The sequence below is a fragment of the Grammomys surdaster genome, unplaced genomic scaffold (genome assembly GCF_004785775.1).
Source record: "Grammomys surdaster isolate TR1022 unplaced genomic scaffold, NIH_TR_1.0 251, whole genome shotgun sequence".
NCBI lineage: Eukaryota > Metazoa > Chordata > Mammalia > Rodentia > Muridae > Grammomys > Grammomys surdaster.
This window is the reverse complement of record NW_021604692.1, coordinates 1,222,893-1,239,204: the sequence shown is the minus strand read 5'-3', so window position 1 is coordinate 1,239,204 and position 16,312 is coordinate 1,222,893. Positions and strand designations below refer to the sequence as shown.

General features: G+C 51.0%; 1 protein-coding gene across 1 annotated transcript in view; it reads right to left on the bottom strand.

The window, feature by feature from the left end:
• The window catches only part of Angpt4 (angiopoietin 4), a 34,755-nt gene extending 19,744 nt beyond the window's left edge, over nt 1-15,011 (bottom strand). The window contains exons 1-2 of the mRNA XM_028774997.1: nt 14,539-15,011; nt 210-365 (exon numbers count right to left, since the gene is read on the bottom strand). Of these exons, the coding sequence (XP_028630830.1) occupies nt 210-365; nt 14,539-14,871 (489 nt within the window). The 5' untranslated portion in view covers nt 14,872-15,011. The remainder of the gene's footprint in view (nt 1-209; nt 366-14,538) is intronic.
• Between the last annotated feature and the right edge of the window lie 1,301 nt (nt 15,012-16,312).

Genomic DNA, 16,312 nt, shown 5'->3' with positions numbered 1-16,312 from the left:
TCTTTGCCCAGTGCCCAGCAGTCTTGAGCTTACACAGAGAAGTCAGAGCGAGTGCAGCAACATAGAGGGAGATGACCGGTTATGTGAATGCATGTATCATCAGGGAGAGGAGGCCAGGGGGCTTCAGGCCCCAACCTCACCAGGACAGTGACAGGAAAAGATGGGAAGCCTAGAGGATCAGCCTGGTCTTCTGATGGCTCTCCAGTTACCTGTGCCTCCACAGCAGTCAGCTTGTGGGTCTGAGCCATGGTCTGGTTCATGAGGTTGGTGCCCAGTGCCAGCATGGTGGTTGTCTGATTCTGGATTGTGTGCTGTTGGGCCTGTGCCAGGTCTGACCTCAAGTTCATCTGGATGGACCGCTCCAGCTGGAGGGAGACAGAGGGCTGTGGTGAAATGGCAGGGACTGGGGAAGAAGCCTCCTGTGGCTCCCTCCCATGTGCAGAACACAGATCAGCAGCTAGAGGTAAATAAATACCTGACTGAGAATGAACTACGTCAGGCCACTGCTCCCCTCTCCTAGGTTTCCCTCACTGGCCTCTCTCTTTATTCTTCTTCCAAACAGTCTGTCCCCACTGGGTAGCCACTAGGTAAGCTCTCCTTTGCTCTGTGTTAACCCTTGGTTCCCATTTCACTAGAAAAGCTGAAAACATTGAGGGTAGTATCTTCTATGGCTAGCCCACCCCTCCTTTCATCCTTCCTTCCATCTGTCATTCCAATTCAGAAGCCACACCCCCACACTTCCCTCCTATACAAAACACACTCATCTTAGGGCCTTTGACCATCCTATACCCCTGTACTCTCTCCAGAACGCTCTCCCCACCCACATGGCTCACTCCCTCGTGTCGGTTCATTGGTGTCACACACTTATCACTTCCTAGGTTTATGCCAAGCATCTCTTTTTATCTCTCTTACCCTGCAGAATGTCAAGTACACGAAACCAGGGATGCAATCTTGCTCAATCTCTACAACTAGCACAGCACCAGGTATTCAGAGGGTGCTCAATAATTGTGTTCAATGAATTTATGGGAGGGGGGAGCAGCAAAGATCAGAGTGTAGCCCTCATGCTCTGCCTTTCCCCCTAGGAGAGAGCCAGCCTGTGTTGGGGTTGGAGGTGGGCTCATATCTTTCCCTTGTACAGGTTTCCAGGCCCATCTCCCAAGTTGAATTTTCTCTTAGCCCTGTTGTCTGCCAAACAGAGCTAAGCTCACAGCATCCAAGTGCCCTGGGCCCCGTGAGCTGGCTTCCTTTCTTTGGCAGGGCTATATTCTTCCTAAGAGCCCATGGTGCTTGTCTCTTTGGAAGCCAAGAGCAAGTTGGAGAGGTGGACAGTGAGTTCTCAGGCTCAGGCGCTCCTTCGCTGCTCTTGGCTGCACACCCTGCTTGGATCCCCTTCCTCTGTCTCTCAGGCCAGAACTCAGTCTTCCATAAGGTTCCCTGGAGCCACTCAAAGGGGTCCTTGGAAGGTCAAGGCTCTCAGGGAGGGGTACATGACTGGAGGTCATGCTCTCTCAGGCTAATTCTTCCTTCGTTTCTCCCCCTCCTCTGGCCACCCATCTTTTCCTGCCATGACCACTTTGGAAGGTGTGTGCTCCATTGTCAAGTCCCAGTGGTGCACAGAAAGAGTGCTAGAATTGCCTAGAGGGCTCCTGGATCTGCCTCAGCTGGGAGCTGGTTAGAAATGTGGTTTTCTAGAGCTGGCCCAGCACTACTGAATGTGGACCCAGGGGAGAGGCAGCTGTACGTTCTTTAATAGACCTCCAGCTAAAACCAGCTGAGACATCAGAGTGGAGCACGCAAGGAAGATGGGTGGACCAGTGTGGAGCTTCTCCAGGCCTCTGCCCATCACCTTCCTTCTTCCTCTGCACCATCCCTGGGCCTAACCCTTCCTTGCAGCTCCTGGAGAATATGTGCGCACAAATGCATTTAAAGCCTAGGACCCCATCCCTGCACCTGCCTGCCAATTTCTCTATTCCAAGAGTGTTGGTTCCCACTTCTATCTGTTGCAGATGGGGTCTGTGGTCCCCCTTACTGACTTGCCTCAGAGCTTCTTGGGGATTCTCCTTTCTCAGTCTCCCATCCTGCAGGAATGCTGGGATTACAGACATGTGTTGCCTGCATCTTGCTTTCCGTGGGTTCTGGGGATCCAAACTCAGACCCTCATGGTTGTGTGGCCAGTGCTCGGTCTACAGGGTGGTCACTTTGTTATGATCTCCTTGATCTTGTAGTTTATACGGACCTATCACCAGCACGGCTGTTGGACATACACCTAATGTGCCCTCTTCCTGCAACCTGGGCACCACTGAATCCTCTCTCTTGTGGTCCAGTGTTGGTCTCTTTGGCTTCTTGTTCTGTCTTTCCCTAGGTCAGTGGTCCTCAATTGGGGACCAGGGGGTCTGTGAAGAGATTCTGGGACTCTATGACATTGAACGAGTGCAAGATGACATTGAACATGGATTTGTGATTGCAATTTGGCATTTCCACTCACTCTAGCTCAGGCTATAGAGGAGCAGAGGTGGCCCAGCAGGTCCTGTGTCTCAGTGGTAAAGAGAAATTCTGAATACTTAACATACTTAGCATGTTGTCTACAGAACTTTTTGATTTGTTTTGGTTTGGTTTTCTCACTCAGTGTGACTATGGAATTATTGGAGTTATCAACCCACCACTGGTTGAGGCAACAATTTTACTGTCAATTTGGTCTTTAATATTTGGATTATGACTACAGTATTACTAGATATTGTTCTAAGGGCCATGACTTTAGTTTTTCTTTTGTGTGTATTTGTGTGGCCTTTTGAGATAGGGTCTTGCTCTATAGCCCAGAATTTAGGAAACTGGTCTTGAACTCACAACAATCCTCCTGCTTTAGCCTCCTGAGTGTTAGGGTCATGGGTGTGTACCACCATACCTAGTTGATTTTATGCGTTTCTAAGAAAAATAAATTGGCTTTCTCTGGGGCCAGATACTGAAGGGCCCAGTGCTCCAAACACCCCAGGGTGCTGCCTGTGTGCTTTTGCTACTCTGGTGACCTTCATAGCTCACGAATCACCATTTCCTATGAGCAATTCTTCCTGGACACCTCTCCACATCTGGACAGGTTTCCAACAGGGACCTCTAATATTGAAAATGGGGGAAGCACACCTATAATTCCAGTACTTGGAGGTAGACAAGAGGATGAGTAATTTAAGGGTATCCTCAGCTACATAGTGAATTCAAGGCTAGCCTGGGCTACATGAGACCCTGTCTTAGAACAATCAAAACAACCAGCGTCTCTAGCGCCCCGCATAGGACTCTGAGTTCTACTTCCCTCCATGTTCCTGCTCTCATTTTGCTCTTCTCAGTGAATGGCCCCACCCCTTCCTGATCTCATTTTGCTCTTCTCAATAAATGGCCCTGTCCCTTTCTGAAGCCCCAAACCCAGACCTTAATCTTGACTCTGTTCACTCCACATGTCCTGCTATTAAGTCTCTCTCAGAGATCCCAGCAAGAGCTTTAAGTCTGTTTGCCTCTTCCCTCAGCTCCCCAGGGATGCTACTGGTGGCTATTGAGGCCCACCAGTGGCTAGGGTGCAGCAGACACTGCTGTGTCTGCACTTAGATTTTTCTGCTAAGCAGGAGCCTTCTGAAACATGGATTAGATGTAGACTCCAGGGCCCCAAGTTTCTACTTAGACAGCCAGCCGTAAGTTCATTCCTGTGTAGGGAACTTTCTAGACACCTCTCCACACTGCAGAGTGAAGGTCACTTTCCTACCCAGGATAGGTTCCAAGTTATATAGGAAACCCAAGATTCCACTGGTCCTCCTTCATCCTATAGGATTCAGAGTGACTTTGGACCCTCTCAAGTGATTGGGATTCCCTAAAAGCAGACTCTCTGCTTTCCCCTAGTGGGTCTGTGGTTGTAAGTAGATGGGTGGGGCATAGGCCATCCACAGCTGGATCCTATTACTGGATCTGCGAGCCCACCCACTGGCCTGGGCCCTCAGCAGATTATCCCAGCCAGATGGCCTGGTTCAGCCAGGCTGAGGTTCTGGATACCAACACTGGGCTAGACAGGCGCCTGGGGATGGCCCCAGGCTGAGGCATCAGCCAATGGCTGTGGAAAGGAATCCACTTGAGAAACTGATGCAGGCAGGTCTGTTATTATTTGGGCATCAGACTGTCAGTGCCTTTTCTAGCACCTTGGAGCAGGATATTCTTGTAATCTGAGCCACCAGTGTACATACCCATCCCCAGCCTGTACTTCACCTGGGCCCAAGGACCAACTCTGCTGCTTTCCAGTGTGAGCTCTGGAGGGGTTCTGCATGCTCCTGGGCCTCATTTTACAAACACGTTCTATGGGGGCAGCAAGCACTATTCTGTTGAGAAGAGGGCATGAAGAGAGGAAAGCAAAGGAAGTCTCTCACTAGGCAGAGACTAAGGGTGAAAGGGGAGATCCTCCATGCAGACCCAGGTGGGTGGTGTGGCTTCGGTGCCTGGGCAGTCCGAGTGAGCCTGTCTTGTTCCTGTGCTATCTATATAAATGGATCTTAATTGGAAAATAGCTGAATAGCTGAGCCCCAGTCACATTGTGGGCGCCAGTCAGCTTGAGAAGGGACAGATGAGTCCTTAGTGTGCCTAGTCACAGTGACGGGTTTCTAAAGTAAAAAACAAAGACTCGGTGTCTGCAAATGTGGGCTATTCTACCAAGGGGACCTTTTAGTAAGTCATAATTGACCTTCATCAGGCATTGGGTGGGAGTGTGTGATTTCAAAGAGACACGGGAATGCTTAGGGATGCTGGCATTACCTTATATCATAAAATGACAGTACATGGGTTTTCCTGTATGTGAATTATGTCTCAATAAAAAGAAGCCTGCCAACATGAGGTTCTAGATAAATATGTATTATAATTTGAAGTGTTTTCTTACACTGATGTGGGACCTTGGGTTTCTGGTACACACCCACTCAGGCACACTTGCTATGTGCTGGCTCTAGCCTTGGTATAGGGAGTCAGGGACGAGCAGAATTGACAAGCTTCTGGTTCCAGGGCTCCTACTAGACACAGGAGTGGAGCTGCAGTAGTGATGTGCACCAGGAACAAACCAGCCAGGAAGAACAACTGGGGCAAGCTGGCCTGGGTCACCTGAGCTGAGAGGGTGACACACAACAGTTGAAAGAAAGCCTAGAGGGAGGGATTTCAGGATTAGGGAAAGCAAGAGCAAAGGCCCCCAAGGTAGGAAGAGTGTGCACAGGATTGGAAGATGGAAGTTGGTAACAGCCACATGCTCCTTGTGTCTTTTCTGGGGAAATGGTGCCTGAAGTTCAGGACTGAGATAAGCAAGTGTTTACTGCTAACGCAGAGTGGGCCTTGCCTTGGGTCAGTGGTAGCCACCGTCTCAGCTTCTATGCCCAGGGCTGCTGAGAACGCAGTGGAGATGCCTGGGTAAAACAGCTCCATATGGTTATGAAACCACTGAGCAGTAAAACCCAGGATGTGTATGTTGCAGGTCTCCTCCTGGCAGTGCTGGCTTACAGCTTGGCTGAGTCTCCTCACCGATGTTTTACAGAGATGTCTTAGAGGTGTGTGAGTGAACACAGCCATGATCAAAGCACCATCAACAGTGCAAGCTCACTCGTGTCATGGTCGGGATCCACTCCTGTCATGACACGGACCTACCCTTGTGGAAAGATGCCAGTGATACATTCTGTGTGTGTGCAGATGGAGGACACAGACGGCAAGCTGCCAGACGCAGTGACTGGCTTTGGGGAGGAGTGACAACGGGGAGACGACATCTCCTATTGATATTACACATCTCAAATTAGTTTGGATTTAAAGGTACAATGAAAGGCCAGAAAGATGGCACAGTGGGTAAAGGGGCTTGCAGCCAAGCCTGATGACCTAAATCTAATCCCAGGAACCAACTTCTGCACAGTAACCTCTGACGTCAGTGTCTGTGGTGTGTGTGTGTGTTGTGCATGTGTATGTGTGTGTATGTGTTTCAATTTCAGTTTACATGTCTATAATTTTAACATATATATATATATATATATATATATATATATATATATATATATGTGTGTGTATATATATATATATATGTATATATTTTAAAGTCAAGGTTTCATGTAACCCAGGCTGGTCTTGGACAGCTATCTCCTCTTGCCTCTACCTCCCAAGTGCTAGGATTGATTACAGGCGTGCTCCACATTTAGGCTACAACTTTAACTTTTTTTTTTTGTTTTGAAGGCAAGGAGCCAAGAAGAATAATGTGAACAGCAAGTGCTGCAATTCCCCTGCTGTGGCCACTGGGAGAGAGTCTCCTTACAGCTGAGCCTGCTTACACCCCTGCTATGAGCTCACTCAGCACTGCCTTCCCAAGGGGAATGGCCAAGTTACAGGAATGCTGTATGGGGCCACACTTCTGCAAGGACCCCTGGACTAAAGCCATTGGGTGACACTGAGCAAAAGGAACACTTCATTCTGGAATCTGCTTGAAGCTTTTGCCCCGTTCCTCTCCCCTGAGAGCCAACAGTTCCAGCACACTGAGCATTGACCGTGAGGATTGCCAACATACAGACAGGATTCTTCTGATATCAAGATGTTTTCAAATAAGAAGTCAAAATAGCGATGAGTCATGTTTGAGCCCCCCCCCCCCCCAACACGGCCTTTCTCTCTTCCCTACTTAAAACCTGCAATTTGTTAGGAATCTCACAAGAAATGCCGTTTACAGTCAAAGGAATGTCTTACAGCCTTGTCAACCCTGTGACCCATGCCTTTATCTTATGAGATTGTTTCCCATCCCAGGCATCCCTAGAACTACCCTGCAACCATACTTATTTAACAGGAAGGAAAAGAAACGAAAAAATTTCTAAGCTACTTTTCGAGACCCTAGAGCCATCAAAACTGAAAACTTGGTTTCTGCTGAGACACTTCAGCAAGACCTTGAGTCTCCACAGCTGAGAGTGCCTTGTCCTTTCCCATAGTAGCTCTTTCTAGTAACCCCAAGCTCAACATCGCCTTTAAAAAAATAAAATCCAGCTCTGCTTCAAACTGGCTCATTTTGAATTCTTTTATTAGTGAAATCAAGAATCTACACAGAACTCAGACAGTCTCTGGCCTTGCTCAGGCCTCACCTGTGCTGCTCCCTAACCTCAGAATCTGATCTAGAAAGAGGGATGCCTCCAGCACTCACCATCCTCCCCACTAGCTCCAGCACGAGACCCTTCTCTAACCTGGTCCCCAGCAACCCAGAGGGAAAGGTAACTGCTCCTACTTGGAAACTGAGTAAACTGAGGATGGGAGAGGCCAACTATCATCTGAAGCCAGTAAGCGAGGCTGTTAATCAGAGGGCAAGAATGCTTCCTTCAGGCCTGGGCTGAGCCATTAGCAGCCAAGGCAGACCCTGAAGATGGCATTCTGGAGATGAGAGTGGGGTCAGGTACAGGGTCACAGAGGTTGATGTGATCGAGTGGGGTAGTCTGTACGGCTCACAGGCAGGGGTTGGACCTGACAACTTGTACTTCTTGCTTGGAGGAGACAGGAAGAGTGTATGCATCCCAGAACAAGGTTCAGAATAGCTGTCCTGGGAGGAAGGAGCAGAGGCAGGAGCATGATGGCCTTGGTGAAACGTTGTCTTTTTAGCTGGATGTCTTCTCTCTCTGTTTTTTTTTCATATACTTGAACTGTTTCAGCAAACATTTAAAGTGCCAAAAGGAAACCAAGGAAACCAAGCTGGTGCTGATGGGGAGGGCCAGGAAGGCTTTATGTGATAGCAGTCTGAGCATACTGACAAAGATGCTGGCAAGGAGCAGACTATGCCAGGCCGACGGATGCTCTGGCCTCTCTCTCCTGTCCTCTCCCTGAGATAGAGTCATCCCTCTGTACGGCTTCCTGAGGAAAGTGCCTACAGCTGCTCAGAAATGATCTTCCTTCTGTCACCCCTGTGTTGTGGTCCTGTTGTGTGCGGTAGATCAATGGAGGCTGGCCTAGGGTTAGGAGTAGGGGTTTACAAGGCTCTGCTGGTCTAACTTCCCGAGGGAGGTGGCTGCGGTTTCAGCTTCTAGAGTTCTGAGCTACCTCTATCTGGAGACCCCACCAGATATTTGCAGGCTTCACTTTACCTTGTCTTTATTTGAGGACATGATAGTCCCCACTTCTCACATGAGGAAACTGAGGCTTGAGGGGTTAAAAAATAAACAAACAGGTTCTTCTGCAAGTGGAGAGACCGGTGCTGACGTGTGTACCTGACTCCAACATCAATTCCCTGACTTCTCCAGGCTTCACAGTGATTTCTCCCTGGAGACATGCCCTGTATATAGATCAGTCTTTTTGCATCACTTCCAGTGATAGAAAACTGAGGCCCAGAGAGGCCAGGTGATCACCAAGACAGACATGGCAGGCATTCAGAAGATACCTTTGTGCCCTGGCTAAGGTTGGGGTGTCTCAGTTGGGATCCCCATGCAGAGAGGTTCTGCACTCCCTGGCTTTTAAGCCTCCACAACTCTGAGAAATTAGCCTTGGTGCTTAAAGCATGGCTCTCATCTGACCTTACACTCCCTGGCCATGTGACCTTGGACGGGTCACCCATCTCCTCATGCCTCAGTCTCCTCAATCTGGCCACCTCATCGTCTAAAGCCACCGTGAGAATTAAATGCTAAACTTCACACAAAGTACCGAGCACAATCTGTGTGCCCAGTGAATGCCAAGCATAATTCCTCCTGTCCTTATCCTCCGGTTATGCCGGGAGGCAGGGAGCATGTCCAAGAGAAACCAGCCATAGAGATGACCTCCCCAACTGTCCCACAGCTGGCCAATGCACCCTTAGGATGTGCTCCTCACCACAGCTGCGTGTGTTGCAGGCACCAGGTGGAACTTAAGGCCAGCAGAGATATATTCCAGGGCCACTCTGAAGTTGAAGCAATTGAAGGCGGCTGAGGTTGAAGTGATCAAATGTTACGGAAGGAATACAGCTCATCCACATGTCTGGGGCTTGTATTTCCTGCTCTGAGGGAGACAGAGGGGATGTGCATCTTAGCCTGAGCACTCTAGGCACTAAAGGAGAGAGCTAGACACACATGGCCCTGGCCCACAGACTGACTAGCCAAGCCACATGAACAAATAAACCTGTCCCTCTGGGGCAAGATGGGTCTTAGGCAGCCATTATTGCTGCTGCTGCTGCTTCCAGTTGAATATCAGCCAACTGCTCATCCCCAGGCCAGGACTTCTGGAACCACAGTTTTTAAGCCCTTCTTGGAAATATCATCTCATTCCTCTGAGAAGCAGAGGCCACTTGCTCCACCCCATCCCCCGCACCAACTGCCCAGAAAGCCAGCGGAGAGGTTAGGAAATCAACCCAAGCTATTCCATTCGGCAACCGAGATTTATTTCTTGTGGCAACTGAGATTTATTTCTTGTTTGCATAACCGAAGGCTGAAAATGCCAAGAATTTACAGGCAGCCTGGGGAGGCCAGGGCTGCTGGGAGCCCCCATCAGCCTGGAAGGGTCTCGGGGGAGGGCAGGACCCCACACTAGGCTCCTGCTGAATGCCTTCCTAACTCTTGGCCTGCAGGCCAGGCCACTGGGCTGAGGGGCCTAGCTGTTCTGTTTGCTGCCAGGGGCCTGTACATCATTGGAGGCTGACTCCTTCCCCAGGTGGCTGTGGACAGAAGGGCGGAGGGACCCCAGCTTAGCAGTCTGGCCGAGAGTGTGCACTGGTCTTGGAGGTAGAGGCAGGAGAGGTGGCTTAAGGACTCAGGGGGGAGCACCTGAAGGAGACAAGAAGAGTCAGAGAAGAGGAGAGAGAGGCACAAGGAGACAGACAGACAGACAGACAGACAGACAGACAGAGGCAGAGAGAGACACACACAGAGAGAGGTCAGAGAGACAAATAGAAAAAAGATAAAAAGAGAGACAGACACAAAGAGAGAGACAGAGAAAGACAGCTATAGACAGAAACAAAGAAAGAAACAGGGAGACAAAGTGTGGGACAGTGGGCAGGCCTCAGAACCATAAAGCTGCACTTAGAGAGAACAGGTAAGTAAGCACAAGACCTGAGCTGTGTGGTGTCTACTCCCCCCATACCCCTGGGCCCTAAGTCTTGGGAAGATATGCTGTTCTCAGGTAGTGGACATAGGCTAGGGCCCAGCACTGGGGGCTAGACTGGGGGTTTCTCATTCATAGAGATATAGGGACAGGGAGAAGTCACAGATGGCACTCTATGGGGGAGAGACCTGAGACTAGTAGACATTGCCTGTAATGAGTGACTGGCAACCTCAGTAATGAGAGGGTGGTCTATGGAATAGTTGCTGGGGGCAGACATTCACCTGCCAGGCCCAAGGTTCTGAGTGGCTAGCTACCCTTGTTGTTCTGTCTTATAGCTGCTGTCCTAACTAAAGGTTCCTGATCACCCTGGGAGGTCTCCGGCTAACGGCTGGACCACACTGCTCAGCAGGAACTCCTTTCACTAGCTGTCCGTGCCTGCTCCCCCATCTCTCTTGGCCACAGTAGTTCACCCTAGTGGGGGCGTGGAGCAGAGGTGAGCACTGATGTACAGCCCATAATAAGTGTGAGTCACTGAACAGAAGATTTCTAGGAGGAGGGGGTGAGTGGGGAGGAGAATGGAGTAAAGAAAGGCAAATGAGGGGTGCAAGGAGGAAGAGGGGAGAAGAAAGGTGAGACTGGAGCTAACATCATGAGTGTGGGTGAACCCAGCAGCCACACCACGGGGAAGGGTGGCTTAGAGGATCCCTCTCCCATAGCACCCAGAGTCCCAGCTTCCAGTTAGGAGATAGCATATACAGCTGCAGGGAGAACGGCTGCCAAATGCCTCAGTTTCCTCATAGGTACACTGTAGGAAGAGGCGGGGAGCTAAAGGCAGGCTGCGGGAGCTCACAGCAGGGGGGCAGGGATTGACTCCCCTTGCAGCTTCAAAGAAAAGGAACTTGTGGTTAGAGAGCTTGGGCAGTCTGGTGGTGGTGGTAAAGATGACGACGTGTTCAGGGAATGTTTTCACACTCTTTCAAAAAAAAAAAAAAGCCAAAGAGGAGTTTCAGTGGCTCTGAGGCATGCCAGGTAGAAACAGGAGCCTAAAAAGAGTCCCAGCGGCATCCACAGGCTGCATAGCATCCCTTGCCTGGGAGGGGTGTGTCAAGGGGTGTGAATTCGTGTGAGACGATCTTTGTGTGTGTGTTTGTGTGTGTGTTTGTGTATGCGAGTGTTTGCATGTTTGTGTATGTGTGCATGTGTGTATATGTATGTGTGTTTGCATGTGCATGTATGTGTGTGTTTGTGTGTGTCTGCGTGGGTGCACATGTGTTTGCATCTGTGTATATGTGTACACGTGTGTGTAACTATTCAAAGCCAGGAGTTACTCATCTCAACTGGAAGGCAGTGAAAGACTCCAACTCTCAGGACTCCCATCTACTTGTAGAGAGGACCCTGGAGCAAACAATCTGCACACACTGAGACCCCATGAGCAGAGAATTCCCTGGACATTGTCTGGTTAAATCTTCCTCGAGGAAGGCAATGTTTTCACTTGGTGAGGCTTGGGAGGCAAAGTCTCTAAAACCGTGAAGGGAAGGTTCCACTGAAGCTTCAGGGTCAGAGTTCTCCCCCCCACCCCAGGCTCTGCTGCTTCCCAAGGAGGTGACATAATCAAGCCAAGTGACTTCTAGGTCTGTGTAAGTCCATAGGTCTTATCTTTGTGCTCAACCAAAAGGCCCTTTACCCTGAGGATGGTAAGACTGCCCACCAGAGACTTGAGTCTGTTGAGAATATGGCACAGGTGGGCAACATTCCTTGTCCCAGGGGATAGCTCACAGCCCTTTGGCCCATATGATTAAGAGGGACCATGAGTGAATTCAGAGTTGTGGTGACTCCAGTGTGAACTGTGCTGAGAAGCTACAAACCCATCAGCCCCCTGCCTCGGCGCCTGGTGAGCTGCTCCATTCTGGTATCGTTCGTGCTGCTGGGACACAGCAGTGAAGGGAGCCCGAGTGTCTCCGTCTTCCCAGCACCACCTGACCTTCTGTCAGATGAGGGTCAGGTTTCATCCTCGGCCACACAGATAACCCGGCCCACCAATGTGAGGTCAGGCTGGGGGACTCTCCCATTGTTGCTCAGCCCCACAGGACTCCCTGGACTATCAGTCTAGGTGTGTGCCACCCAGGTACGATCCTGTAGAAAGTGTTGGGCCAAGTGACTTTCTTTCTCAAAGATCAAGTCAAATCTGTTGTCGACTCAGCTGTTTCCCAAGCACCAGGACTGGGTGATTCAAGGGATATGAGGGTGAGACTTGGGGTAGGGAACTAGAAGGAAGTAAAGGCACTGTCCAGAGGAGAGATGGCAAGTCCTGGGACAGTGAGGGCAGAGAAGCCCATAGCTGGTCAAGGTGGGGCTATGAGAGATGGACTGGATCCAGGAAGAGTGCTTCTTGGAAAATCCAAGAAGATGATTCTGACTGCCAACATTGTCCTGAGGTCTTGGAAGATGAGCTGAGTTGTGGTCATAGGATTTGGGACCTGAGAAGTGACCTGAGGAGGAAGAGGATGCAGAGTATGGGCTATAGACACTTCCATCTTCCTGAGCAGGGGGGATGCTTGGGGATGGCTAAACTCTGAAGAGATGAGAAGAAGAGATAGGAAAGGCCATGTGGAAAGGGAGAGGTGAGGAGGCTGAGGCCCCTATTCTGTCTGAGCCTGAGCAAGATCTGGGCACTGGGAGGCACAGGACAGTCACCGTGCCTTCTATTGTTTATTATAGCTGGGACACATCTGGTGAGAGGTGGGTGGAGCGGAGAAGGGGAAGGTTAGAAAGGAAGGCTTGGCTTAGATATCTCGTAGAACTTGGGGCCAGCTGCCCAGAGAACGGGGCTTCAGGCAGCCTGCAGCAGTCAGCAAAGGAGCCGAGGACATGGGCACAGAATGGGGTGGACTGGAAGACCCGAGGGACAAGAGGCAAGGAGCAGCAGCCTGGATGCAGCAGGGACAGCAGACTCATGTGTGGTGGGAGTGGGGGTATGAGAACATGTGGGAACAGGACTTCAATACATGTAGTCCAGCCTACTCACTACAGGGAGCTCACCCAGGAGTGTGTCATATTAGTAGGGGTTCATGTGTGTAAACAATGGGTGTATAACTTAAGAAGTTCAGAGTCTAGCAAGATGGCTCAGCCAGTTAAAGGTACTTGTTGACATGACTGACAACCATGACATGGTTCATGAGTTTGAACTCTGAGACCCAAATGGTAGAGGGAGAGAAGTGATTTCCATGAGCTGTCCTTTGACCTCCACACATGTGGCATGTGCATGCCAACATACATGCACACACAGGTAAATAAGTTAATAAATGTAATAATAGTTAAAAAAAAGAAAACTCCAACAGTTTAGAGACCACAGGGGCGATAAAGGTGTTCTGGGTGGCTATTATCCTACCTGGTTTATTCTTTGTCAGGCATATCTGCTGTCTACCTTGTTTTAAGCCTCCATGGATTGGTTCTGTCCTCTCCCCACATGGCTTTAGGTCTCCTCTTTTCTTGGGTGGCTCTTACTCAGGGACTCTGGCTGGCCACATCCTGGTCCCACAGGACAGGATGCTGCCCACACACTCATAGCCCAGCCTGCCTTCCTCAGCTCTGTTGCCAGTGCTTACCAAGATATAAGCTGCTCAGCATTTGCAGGATGAGCAAGGTGACCAGAGACCCCCTCACCAGTCCTGGCACCGGGCCCACACTGCAGTGACATACCTTACTTCCTGGTTCTTGGCCACTTGACTTCCAGTTTATCAGTGATTCACAAGAATAAAGCAGAATCAGACACGAATCCTGTAGACCTCCAGACCCTCATGGTTAGAGCTTGCAGAATCCATGGAGACCTCACACCTGGCCTCCCAGAGGCCGTTCTACCCCATAATGTCTTAAACCAGATCCACCAGTCTCAGCCTGTTCACAAGGCAGTGGTAGCTAAGTCACTTAGAAGCCAAAGTCCCAAATGCCTTTGTGGTCCGTTCATCCGTCCAGGAATGCCCATGTCCCTTCCTACTCCCAACTTATGTGCTCTCTCTTGTACGCCCACCTCCGCTAGGATGCCCTCTAGGAACCCATTGCTCACTTCACTTCCTCAGAGATGCCCTAAGGATCTGACCTGACTAAGCCACCCTGTACCTTCTTCCTGTCTCCACCTCCATGTGTGTCACTGCCCCACAGAGCAGACAACGTTTTCACACCCTTCCTTTCCCCAGCACATTAGATAGGAATGTATCGTTCTGTTCTTGTCGGGATACCCGGACAGTTAGAATGGTCCTGACTCATGGTCAGCACTCAGCGAATTCTTCTTAGATGAATGAATGGACATCTGAGGGGAACTTGGCCGAATGGTGCTCAGCCTTACATATGAGGCCCCACGGCCTTCCTCATCCAGGGCCCTCTTTGGACCCCACATCCCAGAGGCTTTATACCACATAAAGCCTGGGCCCTTCTGTTGTGAGATGAACACCTCTGGGCTGATGCTCCCCCTGATGATAGGAGAGTCCCCTAGCCACCCTCTAGCCCGGCACACAACCCCAGCGGTACCTTCAGCAGCCACTGAGTGTTATTCTCTAGTATCTTCTCCAGCTGGCTCACACGCTGGGCCCGCTGGGCCCGCTGGGCTCGCCAGTCTGTTGGGTGCAGCTTTGAGGCAGGCAAGTCCCTCTGGAGGCTATTGGAGCCCCCCAAAGACTCGGGTGCCACTGGCGCTAGCTGGCAGATATCAGGCTCCGGCAGCACAAAGGTGTAGCTGCACTGGCCGTGCTGGACCCGATGAATCTGGCGGCGCCCACTGGCTTCTGGCCCTCTGTGCTGGGCTGCAGCCATGGTGGCCAGCAGGATGAGGCCATCTAGTAGCATAGCTGGCTGGCAGGGCATCTGAGACCAAGTGGTGATGGGATGGTCTTGTCAGAGTTCCCAGGGCAGGTAACTACCCACAGCCAGAGCTAGCCCAGATGTGCTGTGCAGCTGGGGCCTGTGAAGACAGACCTGGATGCAGAGTCCTACTGCTGTAAGTCCCGAGGGCCAGTTCCTCTGGGCTATTTATACTCAGGGCAGCCACAGCTGCTGGCTTCCCCTCTGAGGCCTCGCCTCCTGCTCCCCCCCCTCCCCAGCCACCTCTGTCCTCTCTCTGTCCCTTCCTGCCTCTTCCTTCTGCTTCTAAGGCTTTGATTGTGCAGTGGGGCCTGTCCTCCCTGGCGGGCTCAAGGCCGCCCATGCACTCACACACGCACACTCACACACTGGACCACAGCTCATGCAAGGCTCTCTCCCAAGTGGGAAGTATCTGAGTCTCTTCCTCCCCTCTCCCCAGCTTTCTCTTCTCTCCACCCTTACCCCTGTCCCCCAAAGCCCGGTTCTCAAGTTTCAGCCCCTCCACCTTCCCCCTCTGATTCCAAGTTAGGCTTGGAACACAAGCAGTGACCCCCAGAGCAGCCTGGGGAGGGAGGGAACAAGGCGAGGCTGGGGAAACAGCCTGGAGACAGAAAGCTTTCCAAGGCTGGAGTAGAGTCCTGTGGGTGCCCAGCACAATTGGCTCCTGGCCTCCCTTCTCCCTTGGGGCCTGGGGTGGGGGCATTCTGCCCTGTGGTGGCTCTGGCTTCGTGGTGGCGCCAGGAATCAAAAGTCTCCTGGGTAGGTTGTCCCAGGACTTCCTGTTCTGGGTGGTAAGTCTTGGGCCAGGGGAGTATCCTGGCTAGTACCCCTAGAATCAGATGTGGCTGGCCCTGAATCTTACACTCCTGCTGCAAAACAGAGCAGGACCCGGCTCTTGTTTGAGGAATGCGTGGAAGTCCTGGCTGAGGGACTTGAGGAATTTTCAGTTTACTGTTCAAAGCCCAGCTGTGCTGTTTACCAGCTGTGTGGCTTTCCCCAAGTCTATTAGCCGCTGCGCTTTAGCTTCTTGAGCAAGGAAAGTGCCAGTACCCACCTACTTCACCGAGCATGACAGTCATTGAGTCAGGTCGTGTTGTACAGGGACATGCTGCAGAGGCACGGTGTCAGCATTTGCTTCTGTCTCTTCCTCCTTCAGATACAGCATTGAAAGCCTGAGAATGCAGGGATTGGTCTCTGGGGCCATGGTCATGACGGGTGTGGGTGGGGAACTGGTAGTTGCTTCTAGTGGGGTGCCTTTGAGTCTGTGCCTCAGGGTGCATGCAGCCCAGCTTCATGGTGTGTTTCCTCTCTTACGTATTTTTGAACTTCTGATGAATGGATGAATGAATGAATGAATGAATGAATGAACAAGAGTTCATTGGGGCCTGAGCCCTGGATCAGGTAGGACCCTGGCAGGAGGAAAAACAGCTGCCGATGAGGGCAG